The sequence below is a fragment of the Alligator mississippiensis genome, chromosome 2 (genome assembly GCF_030867095.1).
Source record: "Alligator mississippiensis isolate rAllMis1 chromosome 2, rAllMis1, whole genome shotgun sequence".
Lineage (NCBI taxonomy): Eukaryota > Metazoa > Chordata > Crocodylia > Alligatoridae > Alligator > Alligator mississippiensis.
This window is the reverse complement of record NC_081825.1, coordinates 103,494,467-103,513,133: the sequence shown is the minus strand read 5'-3', so window position 1 is coordinate 103,513,133 and position 18,667 is coordinate 103,494,467. Positions and strand designations below refer to the sequence as shown.

General features: G+C 41.7%; 1 protein-coding gene across 4 annotated transcripts in view; it reads right to left on the bottom strand.

Moving 5' to 3' along the window:
• INPP4B (inositol polyphosphate-4-phosphatase type II B) overlaps positions 1-18,667 on the bottom strand; it is a 606,962-nt gene that overhangs the window by 41,004 nt on the left and 547,291 nt on the right. For 3 of the 4 annotated variants that reach the window (XM_059722033.1, XM_059722037.1, XM_059722035.1), the window contains exon 25: positions 10,230-10,384. In XM_059722033.1, the coding sequence (XP_059578016.1) occupies positions 10,230-10,384 (155 nt within the window). Of the gene's footprint in view, positions 1-10,229; positions 10,385-18,667 lie in introns of those variants that run through there. The other variant, XM_059722036.1, reaches the window with a different exon arrangement.

The following is an 18,667-nucleotide window of genomic DNA, read 5'->3' as shown; positions in this document are numbered from 1 at the left end:
TTCAAGTGTACAAACCAGTAATTATAGCAAAAAAGTAGTATGAAAATTTAGTAACGCCTCCATCCCCAGAAGCAACTGTTTTGATTTTTTACAATGGGTTCATCATGGTGTTAGGACAGACTTTTGCTGTTCCTGTGATAATCCATCCAAATTAGGCCAGATGAAGAGCCTCTGAAAATGTCTGTGCACCTGTGCTTAATAGAGACTTGTTAGAGTTTGGCAGCTGAATTTGCTGAAGATTGTGTCCACACACAGTATAGTCTAGGATGGGCCTGCAGATGCTGAACAAAACTTTCCCAGTAATTAGTCTTCTTGGTAGTTAGGGGATGAGAGCAGGGAAACTGGCTGTCCTGGGCCCTTAAATTTCCAGTGTCCAGACCATATGGTGGTGGCGGGGGAGGAGGAACTCAGAACGTCCACATGGGAATGTAGAGAGGTGAGGAGCTACAAGTGGGCTGGTGCCATGGAGTAGGACAGAGGAAAAGGAGTGAGGGGAGGCTATGATAGATGTCACAGGATGAAGCCAGGCTGGAGGTGGCAGATGTAGAAGTCTGACTTCATAAAGTGGGACAGGAACCTCTCAAACAGTAGCTTAGGGTGGGAGGAGGGAGAGGGAGGACATGGGGCAGCAGCTCCCATCACTGCATTTGTGAAGGGGCACACAAAAACAGCTACCATCATAGCAGTGGACTATCGTGCCACTGTGATCAGCATTGCAGCAGTCCAGCACTGTCCTGTGTACTGCAGCTGCCCAAGGCACGAAGCTGCCCTACTATGCCTCCTGTTTCAAGCACACTCTGCTACAGAACCTCGACTTAAGCCCCACAGTCCTAGATCTCTATATCACTCTGCTGTCAGCACATACCTGTTGAACCCACTGGAAAAGTCAGTGTCCATTTAAGAGTTAACAGCCACTACTGTTAACAGCCACTAACCAGCTACTGCATGAGCCCAAATGGTAGAGGGAACATACTTCAGATCTGAAAATATAAATTGTGCTGATGACCCAGGTAGAGTGTCACTATGGTTTATATCAGGACCCTTTGGCTGTTTTTTAAATATTTAAAAAGTTAGAGTTAAAAGTTAAAAATATAAAGTAACTTTCCAGTCACAAAGCCAAGCACTCGGGAGTTAGGAAATGATGGAATTAAGGTGTCCCATGCAACCCACTATTGTCTTAATATTTTCTGAGCCTTTTGCCATCATCATTAAGAATCTATTTGTTCACCTGGTCCCCCATATCTCACTGAAACTTTTAATCCTTAATATGTACTTCTCCCAGAAGATCAATAAAATCCTAGTCCTCCCAAATAAGCATAAATGGATACATTTAAAATGCCAACAACATGCACTGATTGCACTGCTTTTCATTACTTCTCATTCCTTTTTTTCATTTTGCCTTCCTTTTTTTCCTGTAAGGCATAATGCATGCTGCTGCTATAGAAGAGAGATTGCAGCTGTCCTTTCTTTTACAAAAAACGAGTCCTATTCTTAAAATTCAAGCATTTTTGAGTGAGCTGATTTTGCTAGTGATCTCTGTGCAATGAAGCCTTCAATAGCTCTCTAAAATAAGCTATTTGCTTCACAATTGGACCATCAAAAGCCTATATCTTGTTGCCCAGACCATTCACTCTTTGTTCTATGTGCTTCAATCTGCTCTTTGATAGGCAATTTATTCAAAATATCCTCAACCAGTGTTTCGAGTGAAAACAATGCGTCTTGCATTGAATCAAATTTTGTATTCACTGTCTAAAAACATCTGACAGGTACTGCTTCCTGCTAAGAATGATGATGGGCTTGGCAGCCCTGAGGCTTCACTGAAGAGAGTAGATTTGTCACATTTATATTTCACTGTTAGGCTTTATTGGAAACATTCTGAAAATAAGAGAGATTCTCTGGTTATTTACCATACAAGACTCTCGAAATAGATACGGACCAGTTCACTGAAAAGGACAATTTAACAGGCAACACAGGCACAAAATGTAAGAGTTCTATAGAAAGCAGCTTCAATTTATGCTACCTTCTGGGGTCCAACCCCTCTTAAGGAGTGGAAGGTCCAAGGAAAAGAAATAGCATTGTGTGGTAGCCTGTAACCTGCGGTTAATTATGGTAAATGTGTTTGTGTTTGATTCTGTCCCATATAGGAACAATGTAAGATGGCACAAATTCTAGTAAATAAAAGACAAGAAAAGATGATCATATCATTTGATGAAGACTGAGATATCAAAGATGTAATATTGGTAACATGAAATGAGATACTTGATTCAAAGGAATAATGCATTGGTTATAGTCACCGTAAATATGCAGATAACTCCATTAAGACTGATTATATATGTAGCAAGGGAAGACTAACTCATATACAGAATTATTTATTAAAAACATGAACACTCCCCTACTTGCATGAGTATTTTAATTATATAAATTATACCAAGAAGATAAACCTGCATTGTAGATAGTAAAGTTGAATTTCTCTAGCTAATTTGTAACATTTGTACTAAGTTAAAAGGACATACAGTAAAACAACCATTAAAACACTGCTTTTTGTTTTTCTGGGTTTTTTGTTTTTTTACAAGTGATGAATATTTCATGGAGTTTCAGTACAAGTCTCAAATTCTTCTAATGGTTAACTGTCATACCATAAGATTAAAAAAACCCCTATTAGCAGAATTTACAAAGCAAGGTTTCAGAGCATAAAAATTAAACAAAATATGAATGTGAGAGGTAGCCTCTGATGCATGCTAAATTTATACTATGCTATGCAAGGGTATCAAATAATGGGAAGATATAAGTATTAGGAGTCCTGACTCTCCCAGCAATCTTTCCTGCCCAGGGCAGGGGGTCAGACTCAACCATCTGCTAAGGTACCTTCCGACCCAAACATCTATGAATCTATGCCTCATCATTAAACTTCCCACAAGGCCAAAACAGAAGAGGGCTACAAACTTATTCCATCCCTGTATAATTATTAATCACGGCCATGGCAGAATGGGCAGAGAAGAAGGAAACATGAAACCTATAAAATTTTCCCAGGATTTTTTATGCCTCAGAATTAGAGTTTCCAGTCAAGGCTTCTCTTAAATCTCTATTTACTTTTATAAACCAATTAGCTTGTACACCATTTTGTGCTCCTGCTGTTAATTCTGAAAAGTCACCTTTCAAAGCTCAATCCAGCTTGTAACATTTCTGTAGGTTAAAACTTAGCTTTTCTTGTATTCTGTTTCTTTTCAAAGTGTTCCCTGGCAATCATCACAAACGTATGAAATTGACATGGGGCTTAACGAAGTGCTCTATCAGAGATTCATCAGAGGAAAATTGCCCAAGCTATACACATTTAGAGAAGCACTGATGTTGTGCCTCTGTCTATACTTAAAACAAAATGCTTTCTTCAATGGCATAAACCATTTTAAAAGCTTCTGCAGGCAAAGAATGAAGAGTTCAGTAATGCACAGCATAAGCTTCTAAATAACACTGTACAGCAGTAATCAAAGAGATAGAAAGGATAAATACAGAAGTGTCACATCCTGTATCAAGTCCATTAACCTTGTTTAGACAAGCTCCCAGAACAGGGTTGTCAAGTTCCTTTGAATGAATCAAGTGAGTGTTTGTTTGAAGGCCATTACATCCCCTGGTAAAAACTGTAGCTTTTCTCCCCTTTGTCCAGTTGTGATCCCTTCCCTCAGTTCTCCTCTCTGGTTTGTTACCCCAAATCTGTTTTTGTCCAGTTCTCTTCTCTTGAGCTCCCTGCATCAAAAGGCCCTAGATCAGGGATAGGCAGTTATTTGAGGTGGAGGGCCATTTAATGAGTTTTGGTGAGCTGTCAAAGGCCACAAGGGTAGCACTGTCCCTTGACAGATGCCATGTCCCCTGGTTGCCATCTTGGGACTGGAAATCCCACCCCTAGCCCCTGACCTTTGCCACCAGAAGTACCTCCCCTTGTTCCCAGAAGTACTTTTGGGTAGGGGGTTTGCCAGCTCAGAACCAGAGAAAAAACCAAATAGTTTATTAAAAATCAAACATCCACAATAACACATTTTAATTTTATTTTAAGAATATTTGTCCTGATTTGTGTATGTTTGCATCATATATATAGAGGTGATTGCATAATAGCTCAAAATGAATTCTTACTCTTCAGTATTGTCTGGGGGGTGTTGAGGGGTGTAGAGGTATGGGGGAGTAGGTATATGTGTGTGGGTATGTTGGGTGAGAGGGACAGTGTAGGTGTGTGGATGTGTGTGTAGGGTTTGTGGGGGGATGTGGGAAGGTATGGGGGTGTGGGTGTATGTGTGTATGTGGGGTGTAGGGGAGGGTGTGAGGGTGTGTATGGATGTGGGGGTGGCTGTGGGGGCTGTGGGTATGTGGGAGTTGTGGGGTGTATGGAGGGGGAGAGTGGCTGGGGTGTGTGCCATGTGTATGGTGGGGTGTGTGTGAGCCATGTGCAGCTTGGGGGAGCCCCACATGATGAAGCTGGTGGTGCAGATCATGGGGCTCAGCCAGGATGGCAGGGAGAGGGGCAGAGCCGGCCTCGTTCCATAGGTTGGAGCTCCTTGCTGTTCCCTATGGCCTGAGCATAGCAGTGAGTGGGGCTGGGCCACTGCCTCCATGTGAGGCTCCACCCAGAGATGTGCAGCTCAGGTAGAGAACCCGGGAGCTGCATGTGAGCTCCAATGGAGCCAGGCAGACCCCGTGCCCTCACTGGCCCAGGCTCCATACTCCTGCCACCTTGCCCTGGATCCTCATTGGCCTTGGCCCCACGGCACTGGCATGGGCCCCCATGCACCTGCCCAGCTGCTGCTTTACTTCCACTCGCTGCCACTGCCACTCCCCTCACCTGCCTGCTGACGCTGTGGCTGACACCACTTCCCCTCTCCCACTGCTGCTCTTCCTCTGCTGCTTCCTTACCTTCCCACCTGCCAGCCACTCCCCTCCCCTCCCTCTGCTTGCTGCCGCTGCCATCACTTTTCCTGCCTGCTGCTGCTGTCCCTCCCCATCCACTGCTGTTTCCCTGGAGGGCTGGGGTCAGGGCCATCCCATGGGCAAGGGTGGGACTACAGCATGCAATGCCCCATGGGAGTGAGTGGGGCTTGGTCCTATGTGAGCACAGCAGTGACAGCCCAGGGCTGGACCAGATACAGTGAATTGGTAGGCACCTGCCTGCAGGCCAGATGAAATCACCTGGTGGGCCAGATGCGGCCCATGGACTGTATTTGCCTACCCTGAACTAGATCATGATTCTCCCTCAATGGTCCCCCTTTCCTGAAAGTTGGATAATAATTGTGGGGCTAGGCTGTGGCAATTCAGGAGATCTCAGAAAGGCTGAGAGAAGCTGGGTGTGAGGAGGTGAAGTTTGGATAATATCCAGGAATTTCTGTTTGCCCAATATTGTTTGCCCAATAATTCAAATCTTCATTTCTGGGTGGGCCCAGGCAACGGGTATTTATACACATACTTTTTCATCCCACGATGCACCAGAGATTAATTGAGTCTGCTGCGGCGCATGCAGTAGTATAAAGTGGCGAAATATGCATCTGTGCAGAAAATGGCAGTGGTGCGCTTTTGAACTAAAGCACCTCTAACGTGTTTTAATTCAAAAGTGTGCCGTTGCCATTTTCTCAGAGCTGACGTGCATTTTTCAGCTTATACAACTGCAAGCGTGGCTGCGCCTGGCACTTTTCAGAGCACCCAGCACTATGGCACTTACACATGTAAAAATGCCCATAGAGACCAGCTTAAAGGTCTAAAAGTTTACTTCAGATTTTGAGCAACAATTCAGATAGATAAAACTAGACCTCAACTGCCTAACCAATCTCTAATGTTAAGTGCTTTTTCTATTTGATTTTTTATCAGTTCATTCTCAAGAGCTTGTCTCAGATCTTAATTATCACACAAGGAAAAATGAATTTTCTGTTCTCAGTCAAATCTCCTGTTGTGCACATCAGAAACTCATCATGCAGTCTAGCACAGGAAGACTCTAGCATGAACTAAATGTTTACCATTTATTTATTTATTTATCTATCTAATTTCCAGAATGTTGTAGATTCATATTTTCAAATGTGTTAACCTGTGGTCTTGCTTTAATTAGTAGTCAATTCTACCTCTCTCAACTTAGAAAACACCCCCGTAGTCAACATGTCAACCAAGGTACTGTTAATATGCTTATATTAAACAAAATAATGGCTTTTTTTTTTCTTTCATACCTCCCTTACAAATATAAAAATGACATAAAGTTAACATTCTACATTAGCTCTTCAGAAATTTCTGAAAATGAAAATAACAGGAGGAATAAAAACTGGAAGTTCCAAAACTAGATTCCCCCTTACTTTTGTAAAAACCAATACACAATTTCAAAGCTTTTCTTGATAAATGTTTTTTTTTTTTTTATCTTGCAGATTTTCTTTAAAAAAAAAAAAAAGCGGGGGGGGGGGGGGGGGGTTGGACATTTTCCTTTCTCCTGTTTTGATTATTTTCTGCCCAAACTTGCCACTCTTTTCTAAATTTTCTGCTGAACTTATGAAAAGAGAGTTTGTCAGCATAACTACATGAAGTTCCATTTCCTTACATTCACAACTCTTCTTTTTGTAAGTCATCTAATTTATCCCTATTTTATCCATAGCAGGTTGCTCTGGACTGTACAGATTCTGAGATAAATACCAGTGATGTAAAATTAGAGTGGCTCATTTGACCACAGTGGTAGGTTTCTGGATTTATAAAAACTGTAAACGTAACCTTAGTAACTCAAAATGAGGTTTTATCAATAGTAGAATATAGACAGTTATCATTTTTACCACTGTAAACCTGATAAAATTAAGTTGGTTTCACTGCATATAGAGGAGTTATCACTATTTGGGTTTTATATTTTTATAGGCTAGTAAACAATGTCATTTGACATTTTACTGTATTTCATACAGAAAACATATTTAATGATGTGACAAACTGTGGTATGTGGAAGCAGACACCATGGTTGACTGATGGGATCAAACCTTCAATACCCAAAACACTGGGACGTGTTACCCTAAGGGATTAGCTCCATTAGCTAGCAATAAATCATAAGCTGCTATATTCACTGGTTCAAGCTATTGGGGAAATAATTATGTATATTACAGCAGTTTATGACCCTTACCACCTAACTTAGTTTTTGTATTACAATGCATTTTATTCAACCTAATTCAGTTTACTATTATTATTGTTTAGTGGTGTTCTTCTCTAAATGCCAATTTTAGAAATAGGCTGAAGAAAATGCTGACCTTCCAGCATATATTTAATACTTGGCAGGCACTGGAGTGCCCTTCCTAAACAGGGATGTTTTCCCAAATCAGAGCCTACATATGCAACCTTGCATCTTACTAACTTTCATGTTTTATTTGCCCAGTTCCCTAAAAGTTCTATTTTGGTACCCTCTACAACTTTCACTGGTGCACCATTCACTTCACTTTTCAGATTAATTATAAGGATATAAAATTACACTAGTTCCAATATGAGGGGTGTTTTTATCTCAAAAACTTATGGTACTTCTGTACCAATGTGTTATTCTGTATGATACACAGGGTCCAATTTACTAAGTTTCTTACTACTAAATTGTTTTGTTATACCACTGAGTGTTAATCTTTATCAGAAGATATTTTATATGATTGAGATGCTTATGCCCAGCAACACACAGCAGCTTGCAAACACTTACATTTATGGGCAATTTATAAAAGAAAAACAAAACAGTTGAAATGCCAACAAGAAGTGTTTGATATAGAAAACTCAAAAACTGTTCATTAGTGGTAAAACATGGAAATATGAAAGATAGTGCATGAAAGTGTCACCCTCTAGCTGAAATGCTGCAGTGGTTAAAGGATTTGTGGAAGCTAATGATATATACTAAATGGTACTTTAGTATAACATCACACTACATTAGCAACTTGCAAGCTGACTATCCTACTGAGCCCTCACTATGCTCTGCTGAATTACCTTCTGCAGCAATTAACTTTTTCTTTATAAATAATGTGTGTCCCTGCTGAAGGACACATTGCAAACGCATCCATTTAGCAACAACGTCAAGATTTAACAGCAGCTGAAATCAATTTAGAAATGAAACTTCTAGCATCAAGAATACAAAACATTGGTTTGGAGTTTTATAACACAATCATTTACTTAGGTATAATCTCTGCAAACGAATTAGGAGATTTAAACAATTTAAAGAAAGTAGGAGAGAAATTCTAATCATGTGTTACACTCCAATGGAGGCCAAACAGTAACTTCATGTGAGCCTGCTATGACATTTAGTTATGCAGTGCTTTTGTCATATATGCTTTAAAAAACTTGCCTGCAAAATGGTTTTTTAAAATCTTACCAAACAGCACCTGCATAACTATATAGTATTCATGAAAATTAACTAACTATGGGTATAAACAGATGTCACATTTCTCCCACCAGAAAGCCTTTCATCCTAGGATCCTACAGACACATAAATCCATAATACCACTTTAAGTATCCTGATAAATATGTGAAATAAGTTTGTGATAACATTTTTCCCCAGGACAATGCTGCTAGTCATTTAAGTTAATTACGGGTCATTGCAAGGACAGATCTGTCAGGCTGTGTGCTCTCACTGGCCACCTACTGAGAGAGGGGCAGCAAAGCAGCTTGGAACACCTGTGGCCCCTGGCAGACGTTACACTTAAGATGTGATTAACCAATTAATCATGACTTTAGTATTAACCTGAACACATGCTAATGTAATTAATGGTGCAATAAAACAAGGAATAAGCTACAAAGTTATTACATAAAATATGTGTAAAAATATTGTGGCTCCTTCCCATCATGCCTTAAATTGCACGTGTTGCCAGGCACCAGCTGACTGGGGCTTCCAGCTTTGCGGGTATATGGGAAACCTTGATTCCCCATGCAATCCCAAGGCTGGAAGTGCCAAACAGATGACAGCCATTCTCAGTTGTAGGAGAGTAACAGAGTCCTTGACTCTCATGTGTTGCCGGAAGCCCTGATCAGCTGCTGTTGCCAGCAGCTGATTGAAGCCCTTGAATACCCCAGAGTCTGGGACTCCCATTTAGTTGCTGCTCCCAGCCTCTCGAGTGCAGTGGAGCCATGGGTTCCTAAGCTCCAGAGGCTGGGAGCAGCAGCTGATTAGGGCTCCAATATTTGGGGATGCATTGGAGTCAAGGACTCCGATGTGCCCCCAAGGCTGGAAGTGGCAGTCAGCTGGCTGGTGTTCCTAGCCTTGGGGGTGCATTAGAGCCTTTGACTCGTGAGGCTGGGTGCGGAGACCTGCTGATTGGCTTGTTACTTGCCAGAGCAGAGGGAGCCCAGGGTCATGATCCTGGGCTCCACTTCCACCCACAATATAGAGCAATTAGGATCTGATTGGAAATCCCACAGTCACACTTCTTGCCATGCATGTGTAGCATGGCAGGAAGCATTATTGTTGGGATCATGCACCAGACCCCACGGTACCTTTAACTGAACACCTAATGGGATTGTGCACATGTAAATGGCTGTAGTGCTTATTTTCTGATCTGGGTTAAAACCCAGGGCAATCAGGACCACCTCAAGTGAGATGTCTACTTATAGTCTATGAAACAGCAGTCCCATTACAGCTAACAGAAAAAAGGAATGTAGGGGAGAAGTTTATTTTACGATCCAAATTTGCCTGCTTAAAATCTGTTCCATGTGTCTAAAATACAGACAATCAAACCCTCATTAGATCTCCTAATTACACATTCTTGATTACTTCCATATTAACTTCTGCATAGCTACACTTAACAATGCAATACAAGGAAGTTTAAAAAAAAATTACAAGAATTCAATTAAATATAAAGTGACAATCGACATAAATCCAAACTTGCTTGGTTGTCCTTTTTATCTCTGATAATATGAGCTAACAAGAACAACCAACTGTAACAAATGTTTAATTTTGATCTAGCAATATTTGTCTGGCTCAGTTTTATTCAAATGTTTTAATGAGAATTTAAAACAGCATGAAAGTCTTGAAAAAGAGCAAAAGCTATTTTCTTTTTCACAATATAAGGACATGTTGCTAAAATTGTGTGTCTTATGAAAGCCTATGAACCAGTGTTGAAAAATGAGCTACTAATTAACTGGCCAAATTGTGCAGTCCTTACTCCTCACTAAGCCAAAGTTTCTGTCATTCACTATTGGCTAATAAGGCAATATACTACTAAATATACATATGTTTAAAAAAAAAAAGGAAAAAGAAAAAAATAGATATATACCTTCTCATACAGTCCAGTGCCCGGATAAAGAAGTCTTTGTGCAGCTGATGTTCATCTCTCAAGATTGAGCACTGCTCTAGTGTCACTGACATAGATGTCCTGTCTTTGGCACTTTTACAACAGGTGAAACGGATGCCATTTAGTTTGCGGCAAATCTACAATGTAGGTAAAAAATCAAATTGTCACTATTATTATGCTTCCTATATACGGTAAAGGCTAGGATGTTATGGAACTCAGATTATAGTACTACAGAAATTTAAACTTCTAGGCTGAATTTTTTCCCCAAAAACTTTTCTTTCTTGTGAAGCATAAGTCAATGGAAGTGAAATGTTTATGCTTCTGACATGCTAGTGTAGGTAGGCTAGCCAGTTAGCACATCAATGGTTAAACAGAAAAGAGCCCAATAAAGAAGGAAATACCCATTTTTTTTACAGTAACATGCTCTACTGTAATTAATGCTCACTGTTATATTATATTGCCAAGTTAGCACTAGAAGTATTGCAAAAGTGTGGCTTGCCTCTAACATGTAAGTCAATCAGGCACAGAAGTGCTTTACAAGGTTTGCTGCACTACTTACTGTCCCAGCTGGGGCTACACTCAGGATCTGCTGGTGGTCTGAATCCACTAGCTCAGTGGTTCTCAACCTTTTAAACTCAAGACAACCTCTCATAACTTTCCTGAATTTGGCGCCACCCTGGTTGAGAACTACTGTGAAGTTTCAACTTGCCTACTTTATTTCCAAGGCTGTCACCACTTCCAGGTGGGACTGCCTCACACCCCTTTCCTTGTAGGAGGGGCATGAGGGGCCAACCAAGGGAGCAGCTATTGCAGGAGTGGGTGCTCCTGCTTGTGTTAGGTTTTGCTTCCCCTCCTTTCCCTTTTCTGCTATATACCCCTCCCCCGGCTGGCATTTTTTAAACAGGACATGGAAGTTTTTCAGAAGTCAAATGTGGCTATGCCCTACACCCAAAGAGTCCCCCTGTGGGCTGCCTCCTGCATACAGGGGGGTGGGGGGCGGCACGCGGGGAAAATTGAGGTGACCGGGCCAGGCCTTGTGCTTTGTGGGGCCCCAGTGGTCAGTTCTGTATAGGACCCACTGCAGCCACCATACACCCCTAGGGACGGCTCTGTCTGCTCTGTCTGCATGTCCTATTTATATGCTAATCACCACTAGGAGAGTGGTGGGAAGCAAAGAAGGGAGGAGTGCCTGCTCCTGCTGCAGCCCATCCCTCATCTCTGTCCCCTCCATGCTCCTCCTGACATGGGGGCAGTTTCACCTAGTCATGGCAGTGATGGTGCTGGTGCATGGGTCTCATGGCACCCTAGGTTAAGAATCACTGCACTAGTCCATTTCTACCCCACAAAAAATGTATTATATGAACATATGTTAATTAACTAATTTTCTATCTGTTCTTAGTGTAGTCAGGGACAAGTCATGTGTTAAAAAACATGTTAACTAGTTTTAATTAATCCTGGTATTTGTCCTAAGATTGACCTCAACTTGTTCATAAAGCCATGTTAGTCCTACTGTCCTCATCCACTTTAACATATTAGCTAACTTATTTCCTATCATAATGTACTTTCCATTGTAAACAAGATCATTGAGAATGACATGCAGAGGGGGCTCATGTCATGACTATATCAGCTGGCATACATGGAAGCAACAGAGATGAAGGAGGGATCATTGAATCCTTTTTTTTTTTTTTTAACTTAATTTTCATGGCATTAACAGTCCCTGTAAATAGTACCAGAAGGCTTCAGCTTCTATTCCAGACCATTACATCCAAATTACATATATTAAAACTAGATGTTAAGGTCCTTTATTAGCAGGACAGGCCTACAAATATCTGGTCCAGTGGGAAAAATTGAAAGGCTATCTAGAAGATTTTAAGAGGTAAATGTGAGCACTCATGCACTACAGCCAGTTGGTGTTTGAGATTATGCAGCATTTTTGTTACATTGAAGTCTCCTGTAATAAATATATAATTCCAGTACATTTGATGCTCCAATGCTTTGGCCTTGTGACTTCAACCATGGAAGGTGATCATTAATAGCTTCATACAACACAACTTGGATGGTCTTACATATTTTTCTTTTGTTATTTTGTATTTCATTATCAGGCCGTGCTTTCTGCATAATTGCTATTAGCCATAATAACTAACAGCACCAGTAGGTTTTGCATCATAATTTATAACTCACCACATGTCCCATGAGGAATAGCATCTCTATGCAAAGCAGAATACAGACTAAAGGCATGAGGGCAGTACCATCAGAATGCAAATACATTTTGTGAAGGATGATAACAACTGATCTGGAGGTCATGGCAACATTGCTGGCTACTCTCAATTTTATCTTCCAAAGTATATTAGAAATTGAAAATGGACCAATAATCAGGGATTCTAATACAGGCAACCCCCGCTTAATGCTATTTTGCTTAGCAGTATTTCGCTATAATGCTCATTTTAAATTGATACCTTATTTCACTTAGTGCTCAGTGAGCTTCCTTATAATGCTTGTGGTTGCCATCTTGGGTCATTAAAAACACTTGTGTTTGCCATCTTGGATCATCAGATACTTTTAGTTTCACTTAACACTCGTTTCATTTAACACTCGGTTGTTCAGAAACCAATTAAGAGCGTTAAGGGGGGTTGCCTGTACAGAAAACATTACTGACAAGGCTGCATTTTTAAGATACTCCCTCTTAGCTTTCCATGTCTGTCCCCATCTATTATCAATTACTACTTCTATCATGCAACCTTTAACATTTCAGTTTCTAAGGCCCCCTCTACATGTGCAGGTAAAGGCACAATGGGACCTAAGGCATGATCCATACAATTTTGCCTTCTGCCACGCCACACATGCATGGCAGGAGGCATGATTGTGGGAGCCAGCATAAGATCCTCTAGTGCCTCATTGCCAGTACAGGGGTGTGACAGGCCAGTAGGGGACACTCCTGTGCTGAGCTGCCCGCCTCACTGCGCCCAGCCAAAAACCAAGCTTCAAGTGCTTCCCTTGGGGCTCCTACATATGGTCTACCCCCTTCCTGGAGCACACCTGCAAGCCTGGGGTAGCGCTGCCACCACCTGGACTCTGGTCTTCGTCTGGGCTTCATGCCACCCGGGATACACAAGCCCCATAGACCTTGGGATCTTGGAGTGCTTCTATTAGCCTGAAGCATAGAAGATAGTCTCCCTTAGTCAGACAAGGGAAAGGAGCAGAAAGGCATGCTCAAACTCTCTAAACCATGTACCAAAAGGCTGGCTAATGCGTACCTTTATTGGGTAGAGAGGGCAGACTTGGGGATAGGTAGAAGACAGAGAAGTATCACATGAAAATACTAGAGCAAACAGAAATGGTTTGGTAGCCTTCTGACTAGCAACTAAAATACTAGATTCTAAATTCCCTGCTACATTTTATGTAAGTTAATCACAATTCTGTCCAGGGGCTGACTGAGCCTGCTCTAGAGGCTGCATGGCTAGCTGGCTGTGTCCCCAAAACATATCTTTCCCACTTCCAGGAAGAAGGGACCTTATATATCCCTGCCATGACCTCATCACTAAGTTCCCACCAGAAGCAGTCCTACTGGTGGCTGCCTGATGCTTCCAAATTACTAACCAGGTGAGAGAACTAGTCACATGACCTGCAAGAGTGGGAAACTGAAACAAAGGGAGCAGGTCCCCACCCTCTCTTAGGAATGTCTCCTGCCCAGGTCACAGCTCAATGGTAAATGAAACAGATGGTGGGAGGGGCTGCCTGTTTACAGTAGCAAGGCAGACTGCTTGGACCACCCCCACACCCCGGACCATGTTTATAGACACCATTTATAGCTGGTTGGCCCTTTTTAAGGAACCACAATTAATATGCAAGCGTCACCAGGCTAAATTAATTGTGCATTTAACCAGGTAATTGTGCAATAGATGTAATGTGTGGAGAGGGCCTATTAAAAGAAAAATGTTCAATCAGAATCATTAAAATAATCAATCAGAATGTAACAGAGGGGAGAGAACAGTAGTGCAATAAGGACCAAGAAAAGTCAAATTTAGATGCAGCATATGAAAAGCATGCTGCCTGTACTTATAAACATGAATAGTAGTAGTAAGTATAATGTGTTTCTTCCAACTAGAATAACAAGCAAGACCACTCGGCACACTGGTGTGCCGTAGGAGTACTGCATAGAATACATTGTGGAAGGAAACCTGTAAATCAGTTACCAACAGCAGATTCAATAGCAAAAAATTCAATCTTAGATTCTCATAAGCACATTCAAGTATATTACAGTCTACATTTACAAACACTCATCAAGCCCCGGAATCTAAGGGCGCCTATACATGTGCAGCAAGGCTGCTCTGATGCACTGTGATTACCGCACTCCAACAGACTGCAGCGTCATATGCATCAGTGTCCCTGTGCTGAAAAATGGCAGTGGGGGTGTTTTAACTAAAGCTTGTCAACGAGCTTTAGTAAAAGCACCCCCACCACCATTTTTCAGTGTGGGGACACTGACACATGACACTCCAGGTGCTTTAATTAGATGGGCTCTCAGAGCTGCTCTAATTAAAGTGCCTCCTTTCCCCCACTCCCGGACCATGTCTATAAATGCCCTAAGATACTACAACTTCCTGGCTTTGGAACTGAAAATAATTGTGTTAGCTGGGGAGACTACTGTCAAATGTTAAAAGGAAAAAGGCTTTTACTGTCTGTTCTCATTTCTTGGGCTATTGGCCCATTTCATTTAAAGTTCCACTGTATATATCCCATTATGTGAATCAAGTGACCTGGGGAGGAAAAAACTGACATAGAATCCTAAGCCTGTAAATCTGCATTCATTCATCCTTATTCATGAAAGCATGAACTTACAGAATCTGGTCCTATATTGAAGTCATCAGTTCAAAGTCATTCTTAATTTTTAATATTCGTATCATCCAGTCTGTGATCCAAACAATCACAATGGGGAACAATGACTGAACTGACTGTTTTGGCTGCATACCTTGAAAGGAAGTGACAAACTATAATGGTCGCTAGCTCTAATACCTTTTAAGGACAACTACTTACTTTTATGAATAAATCTTTATATAATTCAGCCGCTAGAAGAGGATATAGCTTACACACTTTTGGAACAGCACAATTTCCTGTAAGTAATACTCTGTCTTAGAGTTTTATATTGTTACACATCATTTCAGTCTCTAACTCCTGCTGTACGAAATCAGTAGCAAAGTCCAGGGTCTCTAATTCTCTTTGTTTTCATTAAAATAATTCTGCTCTTTTGAATAAGATGGAAGAGAAGGTGATCAGATAATTTTTTTATTTTTGCTCTGTTACTTTACTTTTTACTTTCTCTGTTACTTTAACTTTTTTTTGAGGAACTTTTTCTTAGCATTTCCTAAAGAAGATCTGACTCTGAGTTTGCTTGAGTGGCCTGGGTCCTATGTACCTAAGGGACCACCTCTTCCCTTATGTTCCCATCGTGGCTGCTAAAAGTCACCCAAAAGTAAGTTCCTCCTGCAAGTTCCACCTGTGCATCAACTTTACTTGGCAAAAAAATGTGGGAGGTTTTTTGGTAGTTGTTCTTTAGCTTTGGAACTCCCTCTGCCTTGAGGCTCACTAGATTTTGAGTCTGGACAGCTTTCAGAAGTGGTATAAGAACTTACTTGGGCAGGCTTATAACAGGCAGAGTCAAGTTTTGGGGTATTATCTGGGGAATCATTTTATCATTTATTTTATTTCTTTTTATTGTAAGCCACTTTGAGCCTCTTCCAGGGAGGGTAGCATAGAAATCAAATAAATACATAGATACATTCTTCTGGGTGCTTCATCCATAGTTCAATTCCTTCAAATGAGATTGCTTTGCCCAAGAATATCAGAAAGCAGGGCCCCTGGGCTCCATTTCTGGACAATTATAATATAAACAAAATAGTGAAGTGTGTAGATCTGGTGACTTAAACCTGAAAGGCAGTGTGAGTAAGGGGGCGAGACTAGTTCTAGTCTCATATGTGCCTACAGTGACCTCAAACTCACAGTTAACATAACGTATAATATGGAGAGAATTAAATGTACAAGAAACTTAACTGGAGATTTAAAAATCTGGGAAGTTCCATTTGGGATTTAACCCATGTTCTATAAATCAGTTTTTTTTTTAAAAGGACTGAGTAGGGTTGTTAATATGGTTAACATAATTAATCTCTACTCTACTATCTCTTGAATTCCATGAGTCATACTGAATATCAGGACTGAATGATTTAGAGGGATAACAAGATAATTGTTTGACTGATGAATTGTTATTTAATGGGTGAGAGGAGCTAAGTCCTAATTCTATGCTGATAATGTATAAATACATAAGTCACTAGTGAGAACACTAATTTTTGACTGATACACACCCAGGTAGAACAAACAAATTAATAAACACATGTAGAGGAGTTTCTTTGGCAAGCAGTTGGCATAATTATTTATAAGTGGACTAATTAAATACAATATTAAATGATGTTTTTTAAAGTTTGACTTAAACTATAGATAAACTAAAGGTAAACCTATGTCAACTTAATACCCTGGCACAGATTCAATCCTTAATACAGCTCAGTTCAAAGTAAACTTTGCTCAAAGAAACATTTGCCCGATAGGCAGTCAAAAGTAAAAAAAAGAGCAAACCTATTCTTAGAATGTGTAAGAACTACAATGGGAACATAGCCAACACTTATTATAATACCAAAACATGCAATCATTGGTATGTCATCACTTTGATTATTGTGATCATTTTTGTTCATATTCCACACAACATATATTGCAAAAATAAAAGAACAAAGAGAGGCATAAACGATTTTCATGGCTTGGAAGATCTGTATGAAGAGAACTGAAAAGACCAGCCATAAGGTTAGGTTTAAAGAGGGAATAAGAGTTATGAAAGGGCATAAGACAAGGAAAATATCACAGAATCATAGTATCTTAAAAATATACAGCTGGAAGGGACCTCCAGAGGTCATCTAGTCCAGTGGTTCTCCACTTTTTTTGTACCAGGACCCATTTGTAAACATCAATGGCCAGTCCTGACTCAGTAAATAGTTTATATAGAAAATAGCCCCCTGGCCCTAGTGGTGCCCCTCACTCCCTAACCACTGTTCCCAGGCCCCAGCCCTCTGTGTGTGGCAGGGTTTGGCTGCATAGGGCAGGGAGGGGGTGTCTGGGGCATGTTTCCCGCCAGATTTGTGCACCTGCAGCAGGCATGGGGCTTCAGCAGAAGCCACCTCTGCGACCCAGTGGGCAGAACCCAGCATGGGAGGGCAGAGCAAGGCAGCGAAACTTGTTCCTGCCACCACCACAGCTGGGACCCCCATGCCAGCTGTGCTGTAATTAACATGGGGAGTAATGGATGGGGAGTGCTGTACTACCCTTACCACCTCCCACCACCAGCTGCTTGCGCACTGGGCTGCAGCTCTACCTTGGCACCATGGCCCAGGCACTGCCACCGCCACTTAGCTCTTTAAACCTATCCTGGAAGGGCGGTGCGGTAGCAGGCAGTGCGGGTGGTGTGAGAAGAGTGGCAAGGGGTAACCCATGGTTTTCCACATTTTTCTCTTTTAAAGAAGGATCCATTTTTAAAGTTTGTTTGCAACCCTTTCATATATTCTTGCAACCCATTTTTGGGTCATGACCCACAGGTTGAGAAATGCTGATCTAGTCCAACACCCTGCAGGAGGCAGGATCATCCCCATCCAAACCACCCTATACAAATCCACTGTCTAACCCAGTGATGTCAAAGATATAGCCTGGGCCATATCTGGCCTCCAGAGCCCCATCATCTGGCCCTCAGTGCTACCACTGGGTCTCAGAAGTTAACCCACATGGTGCATACCAGTCCAGCCCTGCACACAGGGCCTGGGATGTATGCTGCATGCAATACCTGGTCTGGGCCCCATGCTGCATGCAGTGCCTGCTCTGGCCAGTCTGAGATTTTGCTGCACTTGGTCCTTGCTCCAGCCTCTTTAGGACCATCCAGGACAGGCATTGGCCCCACACTGGCCAAAACAGGCACTGTATGCATTGGATCTGGCATGTGGGAGGAGGGGTGGGTGGTAGGAGGGTGTATGCAGACCCAATCTAATCCATGGGCCAGCCCTGTGACACTCACTGGTCGAACCTATTAGCAAAACTAAACGACATAGCACCCTAATCTGCCACACGTAAAGCAGGGGGACCATGATGGCCAATGTCCTGCTGCTGCAAAGGTCATTAAAATATGGTTGAGAGATCCAAGGAAGAGAGCTATGCCACACCACTAAAGAGGAAGGCAAAACCCCTCACAGTCCATACAGATCTGAGCACAGGGTAAAGTTTAAACATTCCTTCCTGACCTCAAATATGGCAATGGGTTTGACTCTTGAGTAGAGGGACAAGGTCCTTTAGTCAGGAACCTCTAGGTTTAAGTCCCAATAGGAGCATTTGCAAAT